The sequence below is a fragment of the Fomitiporia mediterranea genome (genome assembly GCF_000271605.1).
Source record: "Fomitiporia mediterranea MF3/22 unplaced genomic scaffold FOMMEscaffold_8, whole genome shotgun sequence".
NCBI lineage: Eukaryota > Fungi > Basidiomycota > Agaricomycetes > Hymenochaetales > Hymenochaetaceae > Fomitiporia > Fomitiporia mediterranea.
The window spans coordinates 1,723,560-1,746,347 of NW_006760393.1; the positions used below are offsets into that span (position 1 = coordinate 1,723,560).

The 22,788-nt window shown below is 48.2% G+C and overlaps 13 protein-coding genes across 13 annotated transcripts; 6 read left to right on the forward strand and 7 right to left on the reverse strand.

The window, feature by feature from the left end:
* Positions 1 to 186: 186 nt before the first annotated feature.
* FOMMEDRAFT_110847 (DUF803-domain-containing protein) lies at positions 187 to 2,328 on the reverse strand. Its single transcript, XM_007268423.1, has 5 exons — positions 1,371 to 2,328; positions 1,228 to 1,321; positions 1,117 to 1,176; positions 724 to 1,056; positions 187 to 657 (listed from the first exon to the last, which is right to left on the reverse strand). Exons 1-5 carry the CDS (start codon positions 2,216 to 2,218, stop codon positions 220 to 222), a joined length of 1,773 nt encoding a protein of 590 aa, XP_007268485.1. The 5' UTR covers positions 2,219 to 2,328; the 3' UTR covers positions 187 to 219.
* A 472-nt stretch (positions 2,329 to 2,800) lies between these two features.
* FOMMEDRAFT_158342 (WD40 repeat-like protein) lies at positions 2,801 to 4,764 on the forward strand (the record flags this gene model as incomplete). Its single annotated transcript, XM_007268424.1, has 11 exons — positions 2,801 to 2,929; positions 2,998 to 3,099; positions 3,156 to 3,250; positions 3,307 to 3,370; positions 3,424 to 3,480; positions 3,536 to 3,628; positions 3,694 to 3,917; positions 3,982 to 4,164; positions 4,227 to 4,323; positions 4,463 to 4,601; positions 4,667 to 4,764. The coding sequence occupies 11 exons, from the start codon at positions 2,801 to 2,803 to the stop codon at positions 4,762 to 4,764; spliced, it is 1,281 nt and encodes a 426-aa protein (XP_007268486.1).
* A 580-nt stretch (positions 4,765 to 5,344) lies between these two features.
* Positions 5,345 to 5,746, reverse strand: FOMMEDRAFT_51760 (uncharacterized protein; the record flags this gene model as incomplete). The annotated part of the gene is made up of 2 exons (XM_007268425.1): positions 5,345 to 5,425; positions 5,507 to 5,746. Coding segments are annotated over 2 exons (321 nt in total), but the record flags the coding sequence as incomplete, so codon positions are not given.
* A 328-nt stretch (positions 5,747 to 6,074) lies between these two features.
* On the reverse strand, positions 6,075 to 6,741 carry FOMMEDRAFT_141897 (like-Sm ribonucleo protein). The gene is made up of 3 exons (XM_007268426.1): positions 6,697 to 6,741; positions 6,481 to 6,627; positions 6,075 to 6,394 (listed from the first exon to the last, which is right to left on the reverse strand). Exons 1-3 carry the CDS (start codon positions 6,727 to 6,729, stop codon positions 6,341 to 6,343), a joined length of 234 nt encoding a protein of 77 aa, XP_007268488.1. The 5' UTR covers positions 6,730 to 6,741; the 3' UTR covers positions 6,075 to 6,340.
* A 136-nt stretch (positions 6,742 to 6,877) lies between these two features.
* FOMMEDRAFT_147808 (uncharacterized protein) lies at positions 6,878 to 9,528 on the forward strand. Its single transcript, XM_007268427.1, has 2 exons — positions 6,878 to 6,946; positions 7,020 to 9,528. Exon 2 carries the CDS (start codon positions 7,109 to 7,111, stop codon positions 9,005 to 9,007), a length of 1,899 nt encoding a protein of 632 aa, XP_007268489.1. The 5' UTR covers positions 6,878 to 6,946; positions 7,020 to 7,108; the 3' UTR covers positions 9,008 to 9,528.
* Positions 9,529 to 9,701: 173 nt separating this feature from the next.
* Positions 9,702 to 11,397, reverse strand: FOMMEDRAFT_90500 (mitochondrial distribution and morphology protein 10; the record flags this gene model as incomplete). The annotated part of the gene is made up of 6 exons (XM_007268428.1): positions 9,702 to 9,833; positions 9,906 to 10,023; positions 10,081 to 10,375; positions 10,443 to 10,889; positions 10,964 to 11,233; positions 11,295 to 11,397. The coding sequence occupies 6 exons, from the start codon at positions 11,395 to 11,397 to the stop codon at positions 9,702 to 9,704; spliced, it is 1,365 nt and encodes a 454-aa protein (XP_007268490.1).
* A 115-nt stretch (positions 11,398 to 11,512) lies between these two features.
* On the forward strand, positions 11,513 to 11,758 carry FOMMEDRAFT_88480 (uncharacterized protein; the record flags this gene model as incomplete). Its single annotated transcript, XM_007268429.1, has 1 exon — positions 11,513 to 11,758. One exon carries the CDS (start codon positions 11,513 to 11,515, stop codon positions 11,756 to 11,758), a length of 246 nt encoding a protein of 81 aa, XP_007268491.1.
* Positions 11,759 to 11,864: 106 nt separating this feature from the next.
* On the reverse strand, positions 11,865 to 12,857 carry FOMMEDRAFT_110862 (GINS complex, Psf3 component; the record flags this gene model as incomplete). The annotated part of the gene is made up of 7 exons (XM_007268430.1): positions 11,865 to 12,013; positions 12,077 to 12,215; positions 12,274 to 12,319; positions 12,380 to 12,523; positions 12,574 to 12,632; positions 12,692 to 12,760; positions 12,810 to 12,857. The coding sequence occupies 7 exons, from the start codon at positions 12,855 to 12,857 to the stop codon at positions 11,940 to 11,942; spliced, it is 579 nt and encodes a 192-aa protein (XP_007268492.1). The 3' UTR covers positions 11,865 to 11,939.
* A 218-nt stretch (positions 12,858 to 13,075) lies between these two features.
* On the forward strand, positions 13,076 to 13,577 carry FOMMEDRAFT_29955 (uncharacterized protein; the record flags this gene model as incomplete). The annotated part of the gene is made up of 2 exons (XM_007268431.1): positions 13,076 to 13,480; positions 13,533 to 13,577. 2 exons carry the CDS (start codon positions 13,076 to 13,078, stop codon positions 13,575 to 13,577), a joined length of 450 nt encoding a protein of 149 aa, XP_007268493.1.
* Positions 13,578 to 13,734: 157 nt separating this feature from the next.
* FOMMEDRAFT_169383 (aconitase) lies at positions 13,735 to 16,361 on the reverse strand (the record flags this gene model as incomplete). Its single annotated transcript, XM_007268432.1, has 7 exons — positions 13,735 to 15,560; positions 15,613 to 15,693; positions 15,743 to 15,879; positions 15,973 to 16,038; positions 16,102 to 16,146; positions 16,202 to 16,243; positions 16,300 to 16,361. 7 exons carry the CDS (start codon positions 16,359 to 16,361, stop codon positions 13,735 to 13,737), a joined length of 2,259 nt encoding a protein of 752 aa, XP_007268494.1.
* A 436-nt stretch (positions 16,362 to 16,797) lies between these two features.
* On the forward strand, positions 16,798 to 18,938 carry FOMMEDRAFT_158350 (uncharacterized protein; the record flags this gene model as incomplete). Its single annotated transcript, XM_007268433.1, has 10 exons — positions 16,798 to 17,203; positions 17,260 to 17,337; positions 17,392 to 17,575; positions 17,631 to 17,763; positions 17,828 to 17,905; positions 17,959 to 18,038; positions 18,093 to 18,200; positions 18,257 to 18,539; positions 18,603 to 18,818; positions 18,876 to 18,938. The coding sequence occupies 10 exons, from the start codon at positions 16,798 to 16,800 to the stop codon at positions 18,936 to 18,938; spliced, it is 1,629 nt and encodes a 542-aa protein (XP_007268495.1).
* Positions 18,939 to 19,097: 159 nt separating this feature from the next.
* On the reverse strand, positions 19,098 to 19,466 carry FOMMEDRAFT_62651 (uncharacterized protein; the record flags this gene model as incomplete). Its single annotated transcript, XM_007268434.2, has 3 exons — positions 19,098 to 19,136; positions 19,199 to 19,234; positions 19,380 to 19,466. Coding segments are annotated over 3 exons (162 nt in total), but the record flags the coding sequence as incomplete, so codon positions are not given.
* Positions 19,467 to 20,014: 548 nt separating this feature from the next.
* Positions 20,015 to 22,785, forward strand: FOMMEDRAFT_21650 (aconitase). The gene is made up of 7 exons (XM_007268435.1): positions 20,015 to 20,115; positions 20,171 to 20,212; positions 20,265 to 20,309; positions 20,379 to 20,444; positions 20,509 to 20,645; positions 20,698 to 20,778; positions 20,833 to 22,785. Exons 1-7 carry the CDS (start codon positions 20,054 to 20,056, stop codon positions 22,674 to 22,676), a joined length of 2,277 nt encoding a protein of 758 aa, XP_007268497.1. The 5' UTR covers positions 20,015 to 20,053; the 3' UTR covers positions 22,677 to 22,785.
* Positions 22,786 to 22,788: the final 3 nt, after the last annotated feature.

A 22,788-nucleotide genomic window follows, 5' to 3' on the forward strand; every position in this document is an offset into this window, starting at 1 on the left:
TGTACGCTGCAAGACTGAGAGCCGAGAGAGGGATTCAGGCGGAATCCGTGGCGTCATAGCTTATAAACGCCGACACACTTGGCTTACTCCGGCCAATCAGGGCGTGACCAGCATAACAGCGTCATCAGACGTCACTCCAACAGCGCTTTATTTCACCATATTAATATTATATATTTAGATTTTATTGACTATTACGCTCAATTTTCTCTAATATTACTGCTAGCTATTGTCCGATTCCTCCTGCTCCTCAGACAGCGTCCGTACAAGCAGCGCTCTTTGCGCAGGCGACAGTGTTATTGAGCTCGTCTTTGCCCGCACGAGCTGTGTCGGCCGTGGCGGCGAGTTCGGCTGCACCACAAGCTGTGGTAGACCTGTCCGTTCTGCCTGGCCCTCCTCTTCTGAGCGCGCACTCTCCTTGCGCTCCGCAGTGCCCCACGTCAGCATGAACACACCCGCGAATGTGGCCCCGCACCCGTACAAGAACGTCACCATCTGGTGAAGCGTTGCCTTCCGGAAATCACCGTACAGAACCGCCGAGCCAACGATTGCGGAGATGTTGAAAAACACAAATTGCGCAGGGATGACGACCTTGGAGTCAAATTTCATCAGCGCTCGGTTCAGGTATCTTATCTGTCCAATTCCGGTCCCAATAAGCACCTGTCAATTGGTGGAACAAATTAGATCCGCAAGAAACTATCCAGGGCGTGATAATAAGGCACATACAGCTAATACGGGATACGTTATCCATTCCTTAAATATCGCAACCCACTCCTTTGTGAGCAATGAGCTAATAGCTTTCGTCGACAGCACCGTAAATCCTCCAAACAATGCACAAGCACCAAGGTCGACCCAGAAATGCGTTCGGCCAATCCGCCGTGAACTCAGGCTCACCAGTAGAGCGATACCTCCCGCATACAAGGCGGCCAAGATAATGAATGCCTGCTGCGTAATGGCCTCAATCAGGCCCTCCGGACTGAGGCGTCTATCAGACGAGCTCGCCGACAAAACGACCGTGATAGCTCCGGCAATAGCAAGCAAAATACCTAAAACGTCGCGCTAAAACGAATTTGGTGACTCCGCCACCAGGAAACATTTGTAATATAAGCGAAATCGTACCTTCCGGAACCGCTCCTTCAGCATAAGCGGCGCAAAGAAGCAGTTTGCTATAAGAGCAAACTAAGATAACATCAGGTCCATGCCAAGAAAATACTATTTCAAACTTCTTACAGTGCCCAAGGGTGCCACAATAGATGCAGGTGCAAACCCGTATGAAATGAAGTTGCCCGACTCCCCTACGGCCATAAGAATTAGTCCTAACCACCTATATGCGAATTAAAGCGACAATACAACAAGGTTGATGATGCACGCACCACAACTTCGATTTCAGGTAGTCAGCTTCATTCTCTTCATGCATTTCGGCTTCAGCGAATTTCACTTTTGACGAGGAACACGCTCCTGACGGTGTTGAGTGTCCACCTCCTTCCACAGGCACAGCTAATGCTTCCGGGTCGGCACAGTTTGCTTTCTTCTTCCCCTTCGCACCAGACGAAAATATTCGAGTAAGGAGGTGCGGTGCGCTCCGTGTCCGAGCAGCCCTCTCACGCCACGAGCCTCGGTCCGCCTCAGACGAGGTACCGCGACTCCCTACCTCTCGCAAATATCCACCACGCATAGAACCGTTGGGCGTGGACGTTCGACTTGCGCCGCCTAGCAGGGGTTCCGTCTCGAGCTGTAAAGCGTGTGCTCCTGTGCGGAACGAATGGCCCCGACGTGCAGAAGACGGTGTTTCGAGTCCTGACCCGGAAGTAGGGAATGGGACTGCCACTCCATAGTCACTTTCATCGTCGCTGTTCGGGCTGTGGTGTTGCGAAGATCCGTCTACACGCGTTCGTTCATCGTCATCCTCTTCATCAGTATTCACTTCTACTATGTCCGAAACCATTCTGGTATTCGCTCTCGGTCTTCTGTCCGTGAAGCCATTCCCTCGGCCTCCGAGTGACTGTTGTGATCCGATTCCGTTGAGAGCATGTGCGCGTCGTTCGCGCTCAAGCCTCCTATGTGCAAGTTTTTGGCAATTGAGAGCTAGTGCAATGAGAACATTTCCAGAGATTGCAACGATAATTCCAATAAAAGAAGCTGTATTGTCCGAATCACCACCATCCTCGTCCGCAACGCGTATTAGGTCATAAACAGAAGTTTGCCAGTCGCTGAGAGCCATTATGGACTGTCAACAGGTATGAGACTGTGAGTGGCCTAAGATCAAATTATCCCCAGGCAAGAGAAACTGGTATAAGCCTTAGGAAGAGGGGACGATCATGGGAGAAGGTGAAAAGGCAGGTCTGGCAAAGGCGCGGTTTGCACCTTCCTGGCGAAGAGTTGATAGTGTTTGATGATATGAGCAAAGCTAGAAGCTATCATCGGTGCGCAGTGCCCGGTGCCGGACCTGAGCGATCAGCGAACGTGTGAGTGCCATAGTGAGTGCTTACATGAGCGAGACTTGGCCAGACGCGTCCAACTAAAGTTAAAGACGTGTCAGGCGTATCACGCTGCCTCACGTATCTTGCACGACCAGCCCTCCCTCCTTGCGTCCTGCAGACACAATACTTTGCTCGAAGCACGCCTTGTAGGACCTCAGCAATTGCAGCCCACATTCGGTGTTTTGCTCTTCAATTTGTCTTTTTTCGTTCCTATCTCCGAAAGACCGTTCGTCATACGCGCGCTTTGGATACGCGAAATTGCACAAGATTGTTGCCTTACGCAACTCTTCTTGCTACTTTTACCTTGAAGATCAGTCACAGCAATGCGCACACATCATACGCAACACAGTCTCCCTGCCTTTCCTGTTTATTCAGCTGCGTTCGTAGGTGAACATAAGCTTGTACTCGGAGGTGGCGGCGGTTCCGCGCGTTCTGGAATTAAGAATAGGCTGGTATGTATCTTATTCCCGTCTATTCTGAATTTGTAAAAGGGGCTAAAAGAGTGTATATACTTTACCAGAGGTTATTTCATATCCCGAATGACGAAAAGCTAGAGTTACTTTCCGAACTAGAGCTGGAGAAAGATGAGGACGCGCCGATGAGTATGATTGCGGATGCAGAGGTGCGAATCGCGTCAAAATTATTTGGACGTTTCTTAATGCTTATCTCTGTCTACAGGGCTCGCGGATTGTTTGTGGAATCAACAGTGCGACTGAAGAACTAGACAAGGGTATCAACCAGAACTGTAGAGTTTTCAGTATTGCCAAGGACAGGTGCGTAGTTCTATTCTTTTCACATAACGCCAGTTTATGCTGGCCTCACTCCGCAGATTCGAACTCGCTGGCGTGGCCAGCACATTACATGTTACTCGAGATAATATGGAGGAGTGCCAGGTAGATACGTAGCGCCGTCTTCTCTGAATATCTGCCTGATTTCGATGGAACAGAAAGTTACTGCTCTCTCCCCAGGACGAACGCTTGTTGCAGCTGCCGGGACCAAAGACGTGAGCATTCAGTTTCCTATTTCTATTCTTACACTCAAGTCCGCTGCGTCTCCAGCTGGCGGTCTTATCATATCCTTCGCTCACACCAGCCGCGAAGCCACTTAAAACAAAACACGAAATCTACGACGCGTCCTTCTCGCCTACATCAGTCAGCTACTTCCTTTCCCTCGTTATCGTAAACCCTATCTCATATCCTATCTCGTGTTTTTCTAGCTGGTAGTTGCAACAACAGATGAACTTCTGGTCTATGCTTTACCGTCCGCTGCGGCTCCTCCCTCTTCACCTCCTGGAACAAAGACCAGGAGCAAGCAAAAACAAAAGCAGAAAGCACAAAAAGGAAAGGCGGAGAGTGTGAAGGAGTTGAAGTTGCTGGAGACCGTTGAACGACCTGCCCTACCGGGGTTGAATGGGGTGACTACGACGTTCCGCGCTGTACGGTACGCAATCCTGTTTGTGTCGTTATTCTGTCTTCCCGCTGACTATATCTTGCATTCATTATAGTTTTCACCCATCAAGGAATAATGTCGTCTTCACAGTACAAAATACTTCAAATACGGGCGTACGGAAAAGAGGTTCGAGGATGCCACCGAAGCAGGGTTTCGTATGTCGGTGGAATACGGATAACTGGAAGATCGTAAGGTCACGAAAAGTTAGCGAGAAAGGGATAACTTGCTTCGACGTCAGGTATGAGATTATCTCATCATCTCTTCGACTGGCTTGTCAACTTAACTCTTTTATTTGTATAGTCCGGATGGGAGGTTCTTAGCATACGGGTCGGCCGATTATGCTATTGGGATCCTGGATTCCACCACTTTAGCAGTGCGTCACTTCATTCCTCCACATGTAAGTTCCATACCGCGGTGGGATGCCAGAAGTTATGTAGTCATATCAGGCTAAAATTGACTGCATCTGGGTTGACTTTATCCTGACGTGACTGCGTGATTTTCTGGGACCCTGTACTAACATACACCTTTCTATCTAGCCTCTCTTGACAGTGCTCAGAGCACACGAATTCCCACCGACCGTGCTTCGTTTCAACCCAACTTCGACACTCCTCGTCTCAGGTAGTGCGGATAACTCTATTCGGGCGGTTGCTATTCCTGAGGGTCTAGCTGGGACAAGTACGCCTCCAACCCTTTTATTTGCACTTTCAGATTAGGAAGCTGATATACGATATATTTTACAGAGTGGACAGTGGTGCAAGTTCTTCTGATCACTCTTCTCGTTCTATCAGTATCTATTCTTATTTCTTATGCCATTTCTTCTGGGAAGCTCAAGTTTTAAATCCTCGAGCAAATATAGTCTTTTTACTTGTTTCGCGTTTATCCTGATATATAGTTCTGGAATAATAATAATACATATTAATGATTATACCTCTTACATACGTGAAGCACATCGATGTTGAGAAAGCAAAGCAATAAGTCAAACACAAGAAGAAAAGGAAGAAAGAACTCTAGTCGTAGTCTTCCTCTTCGACCAACTTTCGTTTAATCCCGTTCACGTTCGCGGCGTTAACATCAGGCACTTCGACGCTTTCCATAGCTTCATCGCCTTCACTATCATCGTCTCCAAACAAACCATTCCCATCGTCCGGCCCGACATCACTTCCTTCATCACCTGCAGGAGGAGCAGGAGCACCGAGATGAGGCACAGGAGAAGCCATATCCATATCTGCGTCTGAAGGCGTTGCGAATGCTCTAATTGGTTGCGTCTGAGTCTGCGTCTGCGTCTTCACGTCCATCTCTTCATCCTCCTCCGACTCGTCCTCCTCCACTTCTTCAATCTCTTCATCGTATTGTTTGACGGTAGGCGGTGGTTTGTTGGGTACGAGGTCGAAATCTACTTGCGTGAGTACGTGTGGAGCGGATGGGATACGAACGCCGAAGGCTTCTGGGACGGCTGGTAAGGGGATTGCGTTTGTTTGTTGGGCTAGGGAGAGCATGTACTACATCCAAACAACACAATTCAAACTCTCTCAGTATACTGTTCAAAGAAGAGAAAGGAACAACGCGCAAGACAAACTCACCTCCTTCGGTACCCTCCCACCCAACTCCCACCCCACACGCCCCTGAATAGCAAGTACGACATCCTCCATCTCAAGCTTTCCCGCCCTCCCTGCATGTTCCGCATAAACTAACGCATCGGACAACACCTGCGAAGTATACCGATGCGAGAATTCTAAGAGCTGGTGTAGGACACCTGGTTGAGCGTCTTGGATCGTTGGTGTGGATGCGAGAAGTAAGGCAATGCTTCGTGCGGTTGGTGGGAGTGTTTCTGGTTGGATTGAACGCGACATTCTTTAGGTGGTGTTGAAGGGAACTTGGAAGGAGTGAAAGTGTTTGTTGTTGAGTTGAGGTTGTGGACCACGAAGCGTCGATCATGGTGAAGGTCTCTTTAGTTTACGTAATGTAAAGAGCACGACTCTAAAACTAAAACAAACGAATCTCGAAATTGACCTCTGTGAAATATCAAAGCCCATTGGTGCCGATGGTCGTCACTTGTTTGTCCTGGTATAATTCGGTTCCACATATAAGGCATGATGGTCGATTGATTTGTACACTCTTGTAATAGGATAAGAACTCGGTAGACACATGGACCTGACAAAAACATGATGGATGGCAATGTATAGGAGAAGTAACGCGAAAGACAGCTTCAATCTATGCGACTACTATTAAAGTACACACGAATATCAATGCTAGTAGCCATGGTAGCTACCGTGAAATTACAACCAATCATTTTTGATCAATAAAGCACAAGACGGAATATTGGTCACATCGAAGCATCAACATTAATGGCTCACACAGCTCCCATGAAGACTAGTACCAGCGTATCCAACACTCTACAACTTTGGCATTGTCCACTATCTTGCAGCTTCGAGAGTCTCCATCAATGTGACGCTGTTACCGCGTATGACCTGTAGAGCAATTAAACAATGCAACGTGAGTGAGTGTATGTTCATTTCGACTGGGCTGGCGACAATTAGACAGGGAATGTACTGACGACGTTTCCAATAGGGCTTTTTTGTGCGGGTGTCGTCTCCTCGATAGCGTCGTCTAGGACGAGGTTGAGGAAAATGTCGAAGCCTCGAAGGGTACCACTAACTTTTCGGCCGCCTTGAAGGTGAACGAACAGCTTTTTGTCCATAAACTGAAGGACAAAAGGACAGAAGCACAATTAACGATACGCTATAGAATGACAACGGACAACAAAACACACCTTTTTGAGCTCTGGCTGCGATGCCTTGGACATAATGGGCTGTGGATGGTGGTGCAGTAATTCAAGTTGTTGTAGAGAGAAAGACGCGTGCACCCAAATAGGCAAGGGTCGGCCAATCCGAAACTGGTCAGTCCGTCTCTCTAGTCTCACTTCCTCCTCCTGCGCTTGTCCTCTTGTCCAAAGCAACATCTATGCACTATACAACAGGCCGGATCCTTCTATCTTAACATATCTGCTAATATTCTTGATTGTGAGCTGCGCTTTGTCATTGGAAATTTTTATTTAGACGCTCATTCGACACGTCTTTTCGCGCCACGAGCTAGAACACGTCTTGCCCTTCGACCTAATTCTCCCTTTGCACATATCTTGAAACTACTACTCGATCTTAACAAATTGGTTACGATTCCCTATCATGTCTACTACTCCGCAGAAGGGATCCGAAACTCCTGCATGGTCGCGTCACGGTGACGATTCTGCCAAGACTCCTGGAGCAGGACGAGAGTCTGGTCCCGCATTTCGCGGTATATCGCGCGGTCGTGGTCGAGGTGGCAGCACTGGTCGTGGAAGATCAGGAGCACGAGGCGCTGGCTGGCGAAGTGTTTCAGCCAAGGGCACATCAGAAGTGAAGGCAAGCCCTCCACCACCTCTGCCAGAAAAGCCCGCTGTTGGCGGAGCTCCTGCAGTTAAGAACAGCACTCAACCCGCGAAAGGTCGAGACGCTTTGAAAATACCAAGCCGTCCAAACCTCGCTGTAGACGGTTCACCTGCACGACCATCAGACGCACAATCTCCTATCTCACCAAATAAACCTCCGCGACGTAGAAGGAACACGCACAGACGCGCTGCTTCCGCTGCTATGCCTAAACCCCTTTCGGCAACATTGACAGATGGGTTACCCACCTCTCCCTCAACTCCACTTATGCCCTCCAAGGACTCGAAGGATCTTCCTCCACATCTTGGGAACGTTACGCCTGTTCATGACCTCAGCCAAGACATAAGGCACCTAGTTGAGCACACGCGCGACATGGCAATGAATAACACTCGGCCCAAGTCGCCCAGTGTACGCATTGACTGGGCAGGAGATGATGATGATAGCTTGCCTGACTTGGATGACTGGGGTGTTAGCTCGAAGCTAGCGAGCGAGGCAGGCGAATCTTCCAGTGCCGTCGAGATCAAGCCTGTCGCTATCACCGAAATACCAAAGAAACCTGCCCCCCCACCTGAGAAAGCAGAATCGACTCACCGAGTCAATGCTCAGCCTGTCGACGTCGAGGGATCTGCAGAGAGGCCTGAAGAGTCCTCAGTGTCGCTATCCGTACCGCTAGCACCGCCTGTTAAAAGAGAACGGGAGCGGAGAAGGGAGCGCGGGAGTCGAAGAGATAAGGAGAAGCGAGCATCGTTGGGTCTGCAAGTTAACGGTACGAAAGGAACACAAGCGTCTTTGGCGGCTACACCAAAGAAGAGCCTGCTTGAACGTCTCAGTTCGCCCGTTCGACCTGATCCTCCAGCAGCTTTGGAGGGATCGAATCTACCTAACTCGAACTCGGACCAGCGGATTGTAACCTCTGTGTCGGAACCAGCTCTTCCTCATCACCCTTCTCTTCCGCCCAAACCGGTGAGCACTCCCAAGAAGCTTGTACCCTCGGGAAAGAACGCAGGAACTTGGAGGGACAAGCGACCAGAGGCAAACACGCCGAAGGAGAAGACCCCGCCAGCTCCCAGCATGAGTATCACGAACGGCAAGGCGGTTGATGATAGTCCATCGGAGCCCTCAGGGCAGGTGCATATTATTGCTCCACCGCCAGAGCGTACAGAGACTATCAACGAGTTTGGCAAGCCAGACGAAAGTAGTACATTCGACTGGTCCGAGGAACCATTATCTGTAGAACCTCCCGCCGACCCACAGACAGAACCACCAATCAACATCACCATCGAGCCCGTAGCTCCTACCGAAGTCACTCCCCCACAAGAACCCTCCACGATAGACTCACCTCTCTTAGCATGGGAAACAAGCACACCAACTAAACCATCCGAAAACGCACTCGCAAACCCTCGGTTACGTATGCAACGTCCACTCTCAGGTGATGCCACTCCACGCCAACGACGGGACCGCTCACCATACAAGACGCACAACGTGCGGAATCATTCCGCTCCCCACAATGGTCTTGGAGGTGTTGGAGGGAGGTCGAGACCGCAACATTCTTCACGACCGATTATTCGTATGGATGCTCTGCAGATGATTTCGCGGAGTTTGCGTGAGGACCCGCCGAGTCGACGGGAGTCGCCTCCTACTACGAAATCGGCGGAATGATAACGACGGATACACAAGGGAGGAGAAGGACAGAATTTCTGTGTTTTTTTTCTTTTCTTTTTCGTTTCTGACTGAATGACTGACTGACGTTGACATTAATTATAATGCTCATTTGCTCATTTCGTATCTCATATCTCATGAATTATCTATGATCTTTTCCACTGTTGTTGTCTCCTTTTTCTGGTTGTATGTTGTTTGTCATTTGTTTGTTTGTTTGAGATCTGTATCATTGTAACGAGATATACCAAGTTTTACATCTTCACCATCTTATCATATTTACATGTCTTTTTTTGTTTTTGTCTTCGTTTCTGTTCCTACTTCTGTATTTGCTTATTTTATTGACGGGGATGGTTCTTGACTTGACCTTGATGTGATCTTGAATTGGTTGTGTGTGGATGTCTGCGTTGTATGGTATCGGGATCAGTTCTGAGTAGTGTTTGTTTGTGTACAGGTTATTTTATGATTCAAGCCTCGTCTTTTTTTCATTTTTTTTTCCTTCTCTTCTCTTGCAAATAACAAACCAAACCCCCATTCTCATCACTTACCACTTAATGACTGAATAAAGTACGAACCAACAAGGCCTAACCGACTCAAAGAAAAAGAAAGATGTAAATGGCAAGAAAAGAGAAAGCGTGAGCGAGGATGGGTTGGTTCAACCGATTAATATCATATTATTATATCCTGTTAGCGATATCTATTCCGAGCTAAAATACGCAAGTTCAAGCCCGATAGCAGTGATTGGTTTCGAACGGTTAACGAGGTTTGAGATGACGCCGAAACTAACGAGGGCGTTGCGTATTCGGCCTTCCCACATGAAGGCCATGTCCTAGAGGATCAACAAGAAAGAAAGGAAATTAGTTAGTGTGAACGTTCGAAGAAAAACAAAGAAGAAACTTACGGATGAAGTCGATAACCTAGCTTTGACGACTCCCTGTATTTCGTCTTCAGGTCGGAACAATGGTGGATCAGGACTCTCTGAAAGAGATAACGCCGTTTCAGGTGTTTCATTTGGTCCGCTAGATGAAAGCGATTCCGGCGACACCTCCGCCAAAGAACCCGTCAATCCATCCAACTCTACGTGAGTAACGGCAGCTCGTTTCTTCCTCAACCACCACTCCCCACCCATCGTCCACTCGCTCTCATAACTATTAATATTAAACGTAAAACGCGAGCACAGAGCCAAGTCTCGAGAGACTTTGGCTGCATAGGCTGCTGATAGGTGGCCTGTTATAGGTGTGAAGGTTGCTGTACAGATGGTTGGGGGTTGCAAGAAGGGTTGTTTTGACGAGGAGGACGAGGACGAGGAGGAAGCTGTTGATTGTGCAAGCGCGGAGTCTGGTAAAGTCGTAAATCGTATACCGGCTGAAACTATATCGATACGAGCAACATGATTATCAATTATTTGGATTAAAAGCACAAAGAAACGTGGATTTACCTCCTGCACTCTTCTCAGTGCTCAGATATAACTCTGCTCCAGCAGACAATCGACCCTTCAAGCCACCTTCCATAGCATCCTCTTCATCCACCCGCTTTAAATTCGAGGAAACCTCCTTAGTCGCAGGATCATCAACAACAGTAGCATCACCACCACCATTCCCCATCTTCCCAAAATTCCGAAGAACCCGTAGACCGAGCATGCTTCCCCCACCGCTCTCTGCCTGCCAAGTGTATTCGGTTCCCCAACGACCGGTATCATGCTGTAAACCGAGTAGCATCGTGTCGGACGAACTCAATGAGGACTGGTATCTTGAACCAGGTGTAGAGGATGCTGGTGGAGTGAGGATACATGCTGCGGATAGTTGGGTAGTTCGGGACCATCGAGTTGTGTAGAATGCGTCGAGTTGACCTGTTGGGATGTAAAGTAGGCCTGAGAGAAGGTAGTCTGTCGCAGCACAGAATCATAAGTCACCCAACTTTTACAATAGTTTATGGGGGAAGTATTTGAAAGGGACGGACCTCTAGTATCCACCCGTCTCCCAGCCAGCCATTCCTCCTCCTTTCCCTCGGGTTTCTTAGGTATACCGTATACTTTGAAACGTTCTACGACATCCTTGAAACGTACGCTCCCCGAGTTCTTGAGATCAAGCTCGCAAGTAGAGAAGATATACCCAACAGAGCCATTCAGCGAAGGGAGGGCGTTTAAGGTATACGTCGTGCGGAATAAAGCATTGGGAGCTTTTGAGATTGAGAATTGTAGACCCTTGGGTACGCTAAAGTCCAAAAGTGCTGCACGGGTTGAATATAAACTTGAGCTAAATTTAGTTGTATCCGAGAAAAGCAGACGCACCATCTGAGGAGCGCGTCAAGTTGCTGAAGAGGTTATCTTCGTTCCATCCTGTAGCCTGGTAGTATTTGCGGAGGACGTAAGTAGAGAACGGATACACGCCCATGGCGGCTGTAGTCAACTCACTTGGTTGACGCCAAGACGCGTCTCGTTTCTGCCTCCGACCGTCAAAACTCGGAACCTACTTCCTTCCAGCACTGCTCGTAGGGGAAAAGGTCGCAATGTCGACGACAGAGTCCTCACACCCATCGGAAAGCTTCTTCTCAAATCTACTCAAGCCAGGTTCCTCACTCAGTCCAACGTTTCTTCTCGTCCTCGATGGCGCGTTCGCTATTCTACTTACGATCTTTGTTATCCTGTTGTTCTTGCTGTCCGGAAGTATGCACATCGTCGTGCTTATTGGCGTTGAATTGTGTTTATGGGCTAGCGTGAAATGGTGGGTTTCTGCGCCTCATGGTGCTTTTTAAAAAATTGCTAGATACTAATTGCACGTTAGGTTTGTCTTTGAACTCAGAAACGCGCAAGCACAGCAGGCCGAATCTACCACGTCAACCGACGAATCCAAGAAAGCACAATGACAGTCTATACATCAATACAACGAGTACGAATACATCTCATCTTTCTAGTATACTACTGAAATTATACATATCATCTCTTAGCCTTGTCGCTGCTCTCAAACCACTGCTTGGTCAACTTGGCACTTTCCTGAGCAAGTGCAAATACTGTAACGTAGTAGGATCAGAACACAATCCAATTAATGCCTACGATGGTGGCGGCGGGCTTACGTTCACGTTCCGTACCGTCAAGACCTTCTCTGAAGTCTTCCCCCGCTTGACCTTGTCCTGCACCTCCGGAGTTCGCAGCACCGAGTGCGCCGAAGTGATGCGCCTGGTCCATAATATTTACGAGGCGTTGTTTGAAGGTCTGGAGGTTGGTTTGAGTATGGCATGTAATAGTAATGTGCGAGGGAAGGAAGACGAACGGTGGACAGCATCTCTGATATATCTTGGGCTTGTTCATCATCTACTCTGTGTTTTATGCTATGTTATGTTATGTTATAGAGCTAATAGTAATACTGAAGCACTTACAACCCAGCGATCATCCTTCCGAATGCATACCACAGACCACCGCTACCGACGAGTCCAGACAGTTTGACGCTTGTTGCATCTGCGTTCAAAGCATTTCGGACGCGTTGATTGAATGCGTGGGGCACGGTACAATCTGCAAAGTCGCTGTGCAGACCTGTTAGGGATGGAAACGACAGTGTGGATGGAGAACGAACGAATATAGAAGCATAGGAGTGAGCCAGAAAGGCAGTTGAAGTTTGCTTAATGCCTTTATCTACACAACGCAATTATGTCTGAGCTCGAGCTAATTGTGAGTAATGCAAAGAGACTCACGTCGCGATCTGACCCTCCGTCAAGATAGCCAAGGTCTGGTACGTCGACCTTGAACGTGCACTGCACTTTCTGAGAAACATATTAGATAATTATCGAGTGTTATTTTGACAATTGATACCTGATTCTCTGCGAGGATAGCATCAATGGAGTAGTAATCATTGTCCATTGCACACACTGTGTCGTGTGCCGACGCGACGCGTCTCAAGTCAAAACGCGTCCCGGCAACTTGCGCGTCTCTTGCCGTCAGCCATCTCCTCAAAATAAATTCACGCTCAACTTAGTCTCTCACTACATAGAACTCTCCTCTCTGCAATAATGCCTTTCGTACCCTCACAACTCCGAGTAGCCGCGAAATGTCTCCTAGTACAACGACGACACCCTCTCATGCATGCCCGACATCGTGACCGTGATCACCACTGGCAAAGATCCTTCTCTCAGACAACTCCGACGCAAGCTGCTGAAGACCCGGATTCTCTTCTTGCTCAGTTACAGGCATCTCCGTTAATACAGAAGATTGCGGATAAGCCGGACGCGTTGAAGGCTTTGCAGGATTTTGCTACGTTGTTGAAGGAATCTGGTGAATTCTGTGTCTTCTGTCTTCTAGTTGCCGAAATACAATACTTATTCATTCATTTTTATTTCTTTTCTCATCGAGGCGTGGAGCTGCAACCTGGTCGTCCACCTAGTACGATGCAGATGTTCAGGCTCGCTTCGGACCAGAAATTTAGGGAAGGTGCAAAGCGCGTTGTCGAGGAGTTGAAGAAAGCCGGTGTAGACCTTAACTCGGAGGTTAGTGTGCTTCCGGTCTTTGTAAGTTGTTGACCTCTGAATTATATTTTAGAACGCTATGGAATTATTTGGCATGAAGAAACCTCCGGGCCCATAATCTCCCATAAATCTCTTCCGTCGTTGACGTTAATTTAGCAACTACAATGTATTATACCTCGCAATACATTTACATCTGCACAATGACGCGTTTCGCCTCCACTCCGAAGCAATTCAAAAACTACTAACGTATGGTTCTAGTATTTCGTCTCTGCGAATCACCATTCCAGTGAACTCGTGCGTGCCGAGCCTATTGCCACTTTCCCGCCTTTATACCCTCTGGTATAAAGCCACGGCCTTAGGTCCCTATGACGTTGCTCAAAGTCTGTAATAGCATCTTCCTTCTGCAGCGTCAACTCAATATTATCCAGCCCATTTAACAAGCAATGCCTCCGGAACGAATCTATACTGAACGTAACCGGCGGCTGGCCATTCGGTCTCCTAATCTCGTTCTTCTCAAGATCAACTTCCAGTTCCGCACCCGTCTCGGCGTCGTCAGCTAGAGAAACACAAGTCTGCTTCGGGAGCTCGATAGCAAGCATACCGTTCTGTAGCGTGTTATTGCGGAAGATATCTGCGAAGCTTGGAGCGATGACACAACGAATTCCGAATACTTTCAGAGCCCAGGGTGCGTTCTCGCGACTACTTCCACAGCCGAAGTTCTCGCCTGTGCAAATAAGGATCTTCGCCTTGTCGAAAGGTGGGCAATTCAATATGAAGTCGGTGAGTTCGCCTGTTACAGGATCTTTGCGCAAGGTTTCGAACAAGGCGTCGCCTAAGACGCTGAGGTCGGATATCTTGAGGTATTGTTTTGAGATGATGACGTCTGTGTCGACGTTCTCCTTGTCCAGACGTGCTGCTATTCCTCTCCATATTGTGAACTTGCGCTCGCTAATTACTGCTGTCTCGGTACGGTCTATTTGGGAGGCCATGCCTTCTGCTATGGGTTCAGGAAGTTCGGGCTGGTCTGTCCAGAATGTTGACGCGTCCGTTTCTTTGACATGCGTCGAGGCCTGGCCCGAAGAAGTGCTGAGGAATTTGCGAACGTCGGTCAAGTAGCCAGTCAGTGCTGCTGCAGCTGCCATCGCAGGACTGAGCAGATGAGTTCGTCCACCAGGACCTTGCCTGCCTTCGAAATTCCTGTTACTCGTGCTAGCACAACGCTCCTGAGGCCCCAGCTGGTCGGGATTCACACCAATACACATCGAACAACCCGCTTCGCGCCAGTCAAATCCTGCGCGTTTGAAGATGATATCTAGTCCTTCCGCCTCAGCCTGCGTTTTGATCATACCGGAACCGGGAACGATCATTGCATAGACGTGAGGTGCGACCTTCGCGTCTGCGCCTGCTGCTAGTATGATCTTCGCTGCCGACCGCAGGTCCTCAATCCGCGAGTTTGTACATGATCCGATGAACACCTTGTCGACTTTGATCTCCGTCATTGGTGTATTAGGTGCCAAGCCCATGTACTGCAATGAACGTTCGACCGATTTGCGTCGAACAGGATCTTCGATATTAGCGGGGTCGGGCACTTTACCCGTGATTGGTGCAACGTCTTGAGGTGAAGTACCCCACGTCACTGTCGGTACGATATCCTGAGCATTGATTCGGACTTCCTTGTCGAACACCGCTCCTTCAGCCGATTTTAGCGTCTTCCAATACTCCACTGCATGGTCCCACATCTCGCCCTTCGGTGCAAACGGCCTTCCTTTAAGGTACTCGAAAGTAACCTCATCCGGAGCGACCATCCCAGCTCTCGCACCAGCTTCAATACTCATATTACACACACTCATACGTGCCTCCATACTGAACCCACGGAACACCGACCCAGCATACTCGATAACGCAACCTGTCCCACCAGCAGTACCAATCACACCTATAATATGCAAGATAACGTCTTTGGAAGTGACACCTTCGAGTAGGGAGCCGTTGACGATTATACGCATGTTTTTGCTTTTTCTTTGCAGGATTGTTTGTGTTGCGAGGACGTGTTCGACTTCTGTTGTTCCGATTCCGAAGGCTAGGGCGCCGAATGCTCCGTGCGCTGTGATACTAATATTGAGTTATTGTGAATGAAATCTGGGGTTTAGACTTACTGGAGGTATGCGAGTCTCCGCATACGAAGGTGACTCCGGGGAGTGTAAATCCTTGTTCAGGTCCGATGATATGCACGATACCTGTAATTTATTAGCAAGTATTATGGACTCCCTTCAAGCTGTGCCTTACCCTGCCTGCGATCTTTAAGCCCGAAGTACGTTATACCAAAGTCCTTGACGTTCTTTTCCATCTCAATACATTGTGCTTTCGCGTCTGGGTCGTTAATATACTCATCAATTCGCAAGAGGTTCATCCGCGGGTCTGTCCTATGTCAGAAACGGTATGAGGACATATGATCATTTAAAGAAAAAAACAGCTCCTTTGGGAAAGATTTGATAGTTCGGAATTGTGATGCTTACGGGACATTATGGTCCATTGTCGCTAGCGTTAAGTCTCTTCGACGGACTGTACGACCTGCATTTCGTCTGAACAAAAGTAATGATATGGTATTCGTAGATCCGGTGTGATAGTTATTTTTTTGTACTTACATCCCTGCGAATGCCTTTTGGCTGCTTAACTCCTGGATCATATGTCTGACAAGAGAAGGATAAGCGCCCCTCTCGCAATATAGACGGAGACTAAGAGCACCTGTCGACGTAGAGGATAGCTACTCCATCCTCCCGGACGTGCCTACAGAACGATATGACTATTCAGTATTACCCATGAGTTGGTGACTGATACCATACACGAGGTGTTCATCCCAAATTTTGTCGTATAGCGTTTTCGGACGCTGCGCAAGGTTGGTCATTTTGGTAGGTGTTAGGCGGGACCAAACGCTTGAGGGGCGTATACGGATACAGAGTCTCAGTACAGTACTCCTGGTACATTTATAGTTCCCTCACAGGACCAATGCCGAAGCTGGGTTTGATACAGTTTGTTCATGGTCATGGGAGTGTGTGCGCTAAATTAATCATGGCGAAAGTCACGGTTAAGGAGCTTGAGTTTGGATAAGCCAGTAGGCCGTGACTATTTCGTGGGAGGAGTTGTTCAAACGAATGATAATCTGCGGATTCAGGTACCGGCGCCTGGAGATTTATCAGCCATACCGTATCAATGGCGGGAAACAAGTAGGTTTTGAGCAGAGCAGAAGAGTTTAAAATCCCGTGACCTGAATTTAGAAACGGTGTGATCAGCAGAACCCGCATCCAAAAATAAACTGCACTTCTTCGACTCTACCAACACGAATGGCAGACGAAACACCCGGGGCAGGTCCATCCACAATAACCACCACAAACGAGCCAGCGCCGGAGCATCCACTACCATCGAACCATTATTATGCTGTCGAATTCCCAGGAAATGTCCAGCAGGCTTCTGCAGGACGAGCTATAGAACATCTCGGTGGTCAATCTGCCATTAACCGCGCATTCAAACGAAATGCACCAAAGACGGATTCACTCCTTGAACTTAACTGGAGGCCTGAGGACCCTTTCTCCCATCCTATACCAGGGGACGTTGTTCATGCGAACAACATCTTATTGAAGGTCACGAAACGGAAAAGAAAGCGGAGGGATGGCGTTGACTTGCCAGAGCCGGAAGGTGAATTCGTCGCGGAGGCTGTCGGAATTGTACCAAAGACAGTCCGTTTCAGGAGTTCGTGAATTTATATCCACTATGATACATGCAGCTTTACTTATGCTATCTTACAGGCATGGCGGACTTCCAATATAATCCAGATACATCTGATCCTGTAGTCCAGTTTCGTTCGGCCATGGACCGCATGGACGGTAAGCCTTATTTCGGCCAATTACCCTTTTCACTCTGTCTGACTCTGCGAATAGTCGAATATATAAGAAACTACGTGATACCACCTGAAAAGGAGGACTATGAGCTTCCTACAACCGATCCTGAAGATACTGATATGCAATCCGATGGTGTTGGCCCGTCAAGCATGACACCTCGGAGCAATCTTCGCCTTATACCTCCACCAGTCTTCTCTCGTCAACAAATCCCGCAGATCTACAAGTGTGTCTCTTTTTGCAACTGAATTACAAATTATACATCTTAACTCTACCTGCAGTTACAAGGCAAATACTATGTCGGTGGTCACGACTTATGCTGACCCGGAGACTGGCGAGGAGAAAAAGCGCCTTATTAATAGAGCAAGATGGAAAGGATACGGACCTGCGACTGTTTCGTTTTCTGACAAGACGGTGAGTTACGAGAATAGTTGCACGATCACACCTTCCACTAAGAGCCATTGTGAATACTTTTCAGATACCTCTCGGGCCTCCTGAGGCTGTGGCTAAAGCAACGACGGAGTCTGACAAACGGATACTGGATCTCTTAAAACAGGTATAGTACTCGAAAATTGGTATTCGAAACATGCCAGATTGAAATCTTAACAGAGGTTCGATGAGCGCCCGTGTTGGACGAAGACTGCACTTTTCAATCAGTTCAATGCAGGAGACTCCCGGGAACTCATGAAGTACGTTTCATCTCCTAGATCAGTCACATCTCTCGCTCAAGTCCGCTCCTTTAGTTCTAAGCACTTGTTACCCTCTGTGTGCTATGTTTTCTCTGACGGACCTTGGCGAGATACACTGCTAAAGTTTGGATACGACCCGAGGGCTGAACCTTCTGCACGATTGTGCGTGCCGTGTATAGCCCTTCCATTCACTGAGTTGTTGCTTAAATCTTCATTAGTTATCAGCGTCTTTACTTCCGCAATCTCAATCATCCGATTGTGCGACCATCTATCGTCACTAGTCGGCAGGACCAACGAAACGCAGATAGACAAGGATCACTACCTCCGCCGTCTCAGATCGGTGACTCGAGCGCAATTTCATCAAGCAACGAATCACCATCGCATATCTTCGATGGAATTCATTTGACGAAGGAAACGGCTGCCTTTCAACTCTGCGACATTGTTGACCCGATGATAAAGGAGATGGTTGAAGATGAAGAAGGCGTCCGAGACGAGTGCAATGTGCGTTTATAGTCTTATCTCATTAGTTAGAGAGGAACGCGGCTGACGAGAAATTTTGATTAGGAGCGTGATGGATGGTACACGACAGAAGCTATCGATCGCATCAAGACTGTTCTTCGACACAAATTCTTCTCATTGCTTGAAGGCCACATCCCAAGTGAAGAAGAATGCAAAGCGCTTCTCGAAAATAGCCAAGAATCTCGCTTCAGCCAAAGACGTGTTTTCCAGCCCAGGAAACATAACATGGCCAAGGGAGCGTTGGCGCCTGAAGATGCTGCGGTACGGTTTCCGACAGCAGAGTTAAATATTGGTTACTGATTTCCTTGAACATATTAGGCCGTTCGTTTACGCGCGAAACTAGATATTGCCACGAAAGCAGCATTGAACAGGAACCGATAAGGGTCCTCCCTTGGTTTCTTGCTGGAGTCACCGAGATGTTTACGAGTTTTTATGAATATTTATTTTCATGCATGTAAAGCATACAACTGCATAGCAATGACATGGGATAAAAGAATTCGTGCCTCTTGCAAATTTTGCATGAATCTACAATGGAAAGAATTATGCTGCAGCTGCGCGCTGTTCTGCACGGGCCCGGTGCTAAGGATCATTACGAACCATTAGTTAAAGGATAACAAATGATTGTGTACTGAAGAACGCACCGAACCTACGAGTGCGAAACGAGCATTGCGACGGAACTAAAGCATTAGAAATTTAATAAAGTATCATTAGTCATTTCAGAACTATTGTCAACTCCAAATATCAATCATGCCTTCGAGTCAACCTGCAACACAGAGTTAGTGTCTAAGTTAAGGAGCAACGCAGGGGCATGAGTTCACTTACCCCCTTCAACGAACGTGTTCGGCTTTTCTTTGGCGTCTTGATACCATTGCGATGAGCCTTTTTGCTCTGGTTGTGATTGGTATGGCTAGTTGCAACAGCGCGCTCGTCAGCAATGTCCTCAGGCTCAAGCTTTAAGCTAACGACTCACTTCTTTGACTTGGCCATTTTTACCGGCTTGCTGGACGTTCACGACGATGATAGATTCTAAGTTGGTGGAGGCGCGTGCCATGAACTATGCAGTTTAGCTTCTTGAAGTGGAAATAGAGTCTCACGATTTCAATTCAGCCTTAAGTATTAAGTTCAAGTTGTAATAAAGCCGCGTCCCGGCCCGACTTGATACTTAGAAGACACTAACTAAATGCCTCAGAAGCGTCGTATCAATGTTACTCCGCCTTGATTGCAAGAATAGAGGGGCCAAGAAAGCCATTGCGAGTGAGGATAACGCTGAATGAGAAATCGAGAACGTGGGATTGGATGTCTTCTAAAGCCGACGATGGTCAGGACGAACGGCGGCAGTCCGACTTTTGGCTAAATCCGAAGAACTCCGAGTCTCCGAACCGAACACAGAAAGTCTGTATGAGTCCCAGCTACTTTACTTAAACTTGACCGTCTACCAAGTTCCTCGGTCATTCCACTTTCCTTCTTCCCCGAGTCTCTAGACCTACTCCATAACGATGCCGGCACCTGTACCCAAGCCCAGGACGCTGTACGATAAGGTCTGGGACGACCACGTCGTGTACGTACTGATTTCCTTGCAATATTAATCAAAGTGCTTATACGCCCTTCTGCAGCTCTGTCCAAGAGGATGGTCTTACGCTCCTCTACATCGATAGGTTCGTTCATATCTCGTATTACCTCGCTAGACACTCACCTGTATCGTTTCAGGCATCTAGTACACGAGGTAACCAGCCCACAAGCATTCGAAGGACTGTAAGTTCCGCTCATCGAGCTTCTGTGATATCCTGAGCACACGACCTCTCCTAACTCACTTGCATGCAGCCGCACTGCAGGTCGACCTGTCAGACGCACGGACTGCACGCTTGCTACAGTCGACCATAACATTCCGTAAGCTCCAATTCTTATCTCGCGTATTACACGGTTCGCGAACTGAATGGCAATACGACAATAGCACCACGCCTCGGAAAGGCTTCGCCAAGACCGAGGAATACACTACAGAGCCCGACTCCAAGGCGCAATGCCTCGCGCTCGAGGAGAATGTGAAGGAGTTTGGTTTGACGTACTTTGGGATGAAAGATCGCCGTCAAGGTATGCATATATGTGTGCTTTCTTACTAATTTCGTTCTAACTGTTATCGTAGGAATCGTTCATGTCATTGGCCCAGAACAGGGTTTCACTCTTCCAGGAATTACTTGCGTTTGCGGTGATTCGCATACATCTAGTAAGTTCTAAGATTGAAGCGGTGACTATATTCTCATTACTAATGTGTATGTAGCTCATGGCGCCTTTGGAGCTCTCGCATTTGGTATTGGCACTTCTGAAGTGGAGCATGTCCTCGCTACACAAACGTTGCTTCAGAAGAAGAGCAAAAACATGAGGATTTCCGTAGATGGGCCCTTGCATGAAGGCGTAAATTCAAAAGACGTGATTCTGCATATTATTGGCGTGATTGGCACTGCCGGCGGAACGGGTTGTGTTATTGAATATGCCGGCTCGGTATTCCGAGGATTCAGCATGGAGGCTCGTATGAGCGTGTGCAATATGAGTATTGAAGCTGGTGCTAGAGCCGGAATGGTTGCTCCGGACGATGTCACCTTCGAATATCTCAAGGGTCGACCGCTGGCCCCGAAGGGCGAGGAGTGGGACCGTGCGGTGGAATACTGGAGAACTTTGAAGACAGATGAAGGAGCTGTATTCGACAAGGAGGTCCGAATTAATGCACAAGATATTGTACCGACAGTGACATGGGGTACCTCACCTCAAGACGTCGCACCAATCACGGGTAAAGTACCCGATCCCGCTAATATTGAGGATCCTGTGAGGTGGAAATCGGTGGAGCGTTCGTTGCAATATATGGGACTGGCACCTAATACTCCAATGACGGAGGTTAAGGTCGACAAGGTGTTCATTGGGTCCTGTACAAACTCGCGGATTGAGGACTTGCGATCTGCGGCAAAGATCGTGCTGGCGGCAGGTGCAGATGCGAAGGTCGCACCTCACGTTTACGCAATGATCGTTCCCGGTTCTGGCATGATCAAGGAGCAAGCTGAAGCGGAAGGTCTCGATGTAGTCTTCAAGCGCGCTGGATTCGATTGGCGAGAAGCTGGTTGCTCTATGTGTCTTGGCATGAATCCAGATCAGCTCAGTCCCCAAGAGCGCTGTGCAAGCACGAGCAATCGTAATTTCGAAGGCCGTCAAGGAGCTGGTGGGCGTACTCATTTGGTCAGCCCAGCGATGGCTGCTGCAGCTGCTATGACTGGTTACTTGACCGACGTTCGCAAGTTCCTAGGAGCAGATGTGAGCCAACGTGCCCCTGTTATCAAGGAATTGGCTGCTTCGACTTTTTGGTCGGATCCTATCCTTCCTCCCCCTGAACCTCAAGCAAAAATCTCAGGAGGCGCAGCTTCAGATAACCTTCCACCAGCAGAGACACCCTCTGCAAGTAACAAATTCACGGTCCTCAAAGGCATTGCTGCACGCATAGACATCGAGAATGTCGACACCGACATGATCATTCCAAAACAGTTCTTGAAGACGTTGAAGCGCACTGGTCTTGCTGACGCCCTGTTTTTCGCCATGCGCAAAGACCCCAATACTGGCAAAGACACCGATTTCGTCCTGAACCGAGCACCATTCAACAAATCAAAGATTATCGTCTGCACAGGAGAGAACTTTGGTTGTGGTAGCAGTCGAGAACATGCACCATGGAGCTTGAACGACTTTGGTATTCGTTGTATCATCGCACCCAGCTTTGCAGACATCTTCCGGAATAATACATTACAGAACGGAATGCTTGCAATCGCTCTACCGAAGGATGTTTGCCGGTCGTTGGGTGAAGACGCAGCGCGTGGCGATGAGTTGGATGTCGACCTTGAGAAGAACGAGATCAGACGACCGAACGGTCAACCGCCTGTACCGTTTTCTATTGACGCGTTCCGCAGGCATTGCTTGTTGAATGGATTGGATGATATTGGACTTACGTTGCAGAAGTCGGACGGCATTGGGGAGTTTGAGAAACGTAGAAGCGCTCTTTGGCCTTGGTTGGATGGACTTGGGTATAAGGGTGGAAAGATCCCTGTTTCGCCGAAGGCGAAAGCGGGAGGTAAGATGGATTGGTGAGGTGATGATGATGATGTTGTTTTGATTGAGAAGATAGCTGTTATAAACGATTTCTGTACGACTTGTAATTTTGTGAGAGCGTTTTGCTTTGTTGGATTACGAAATAGAGTTT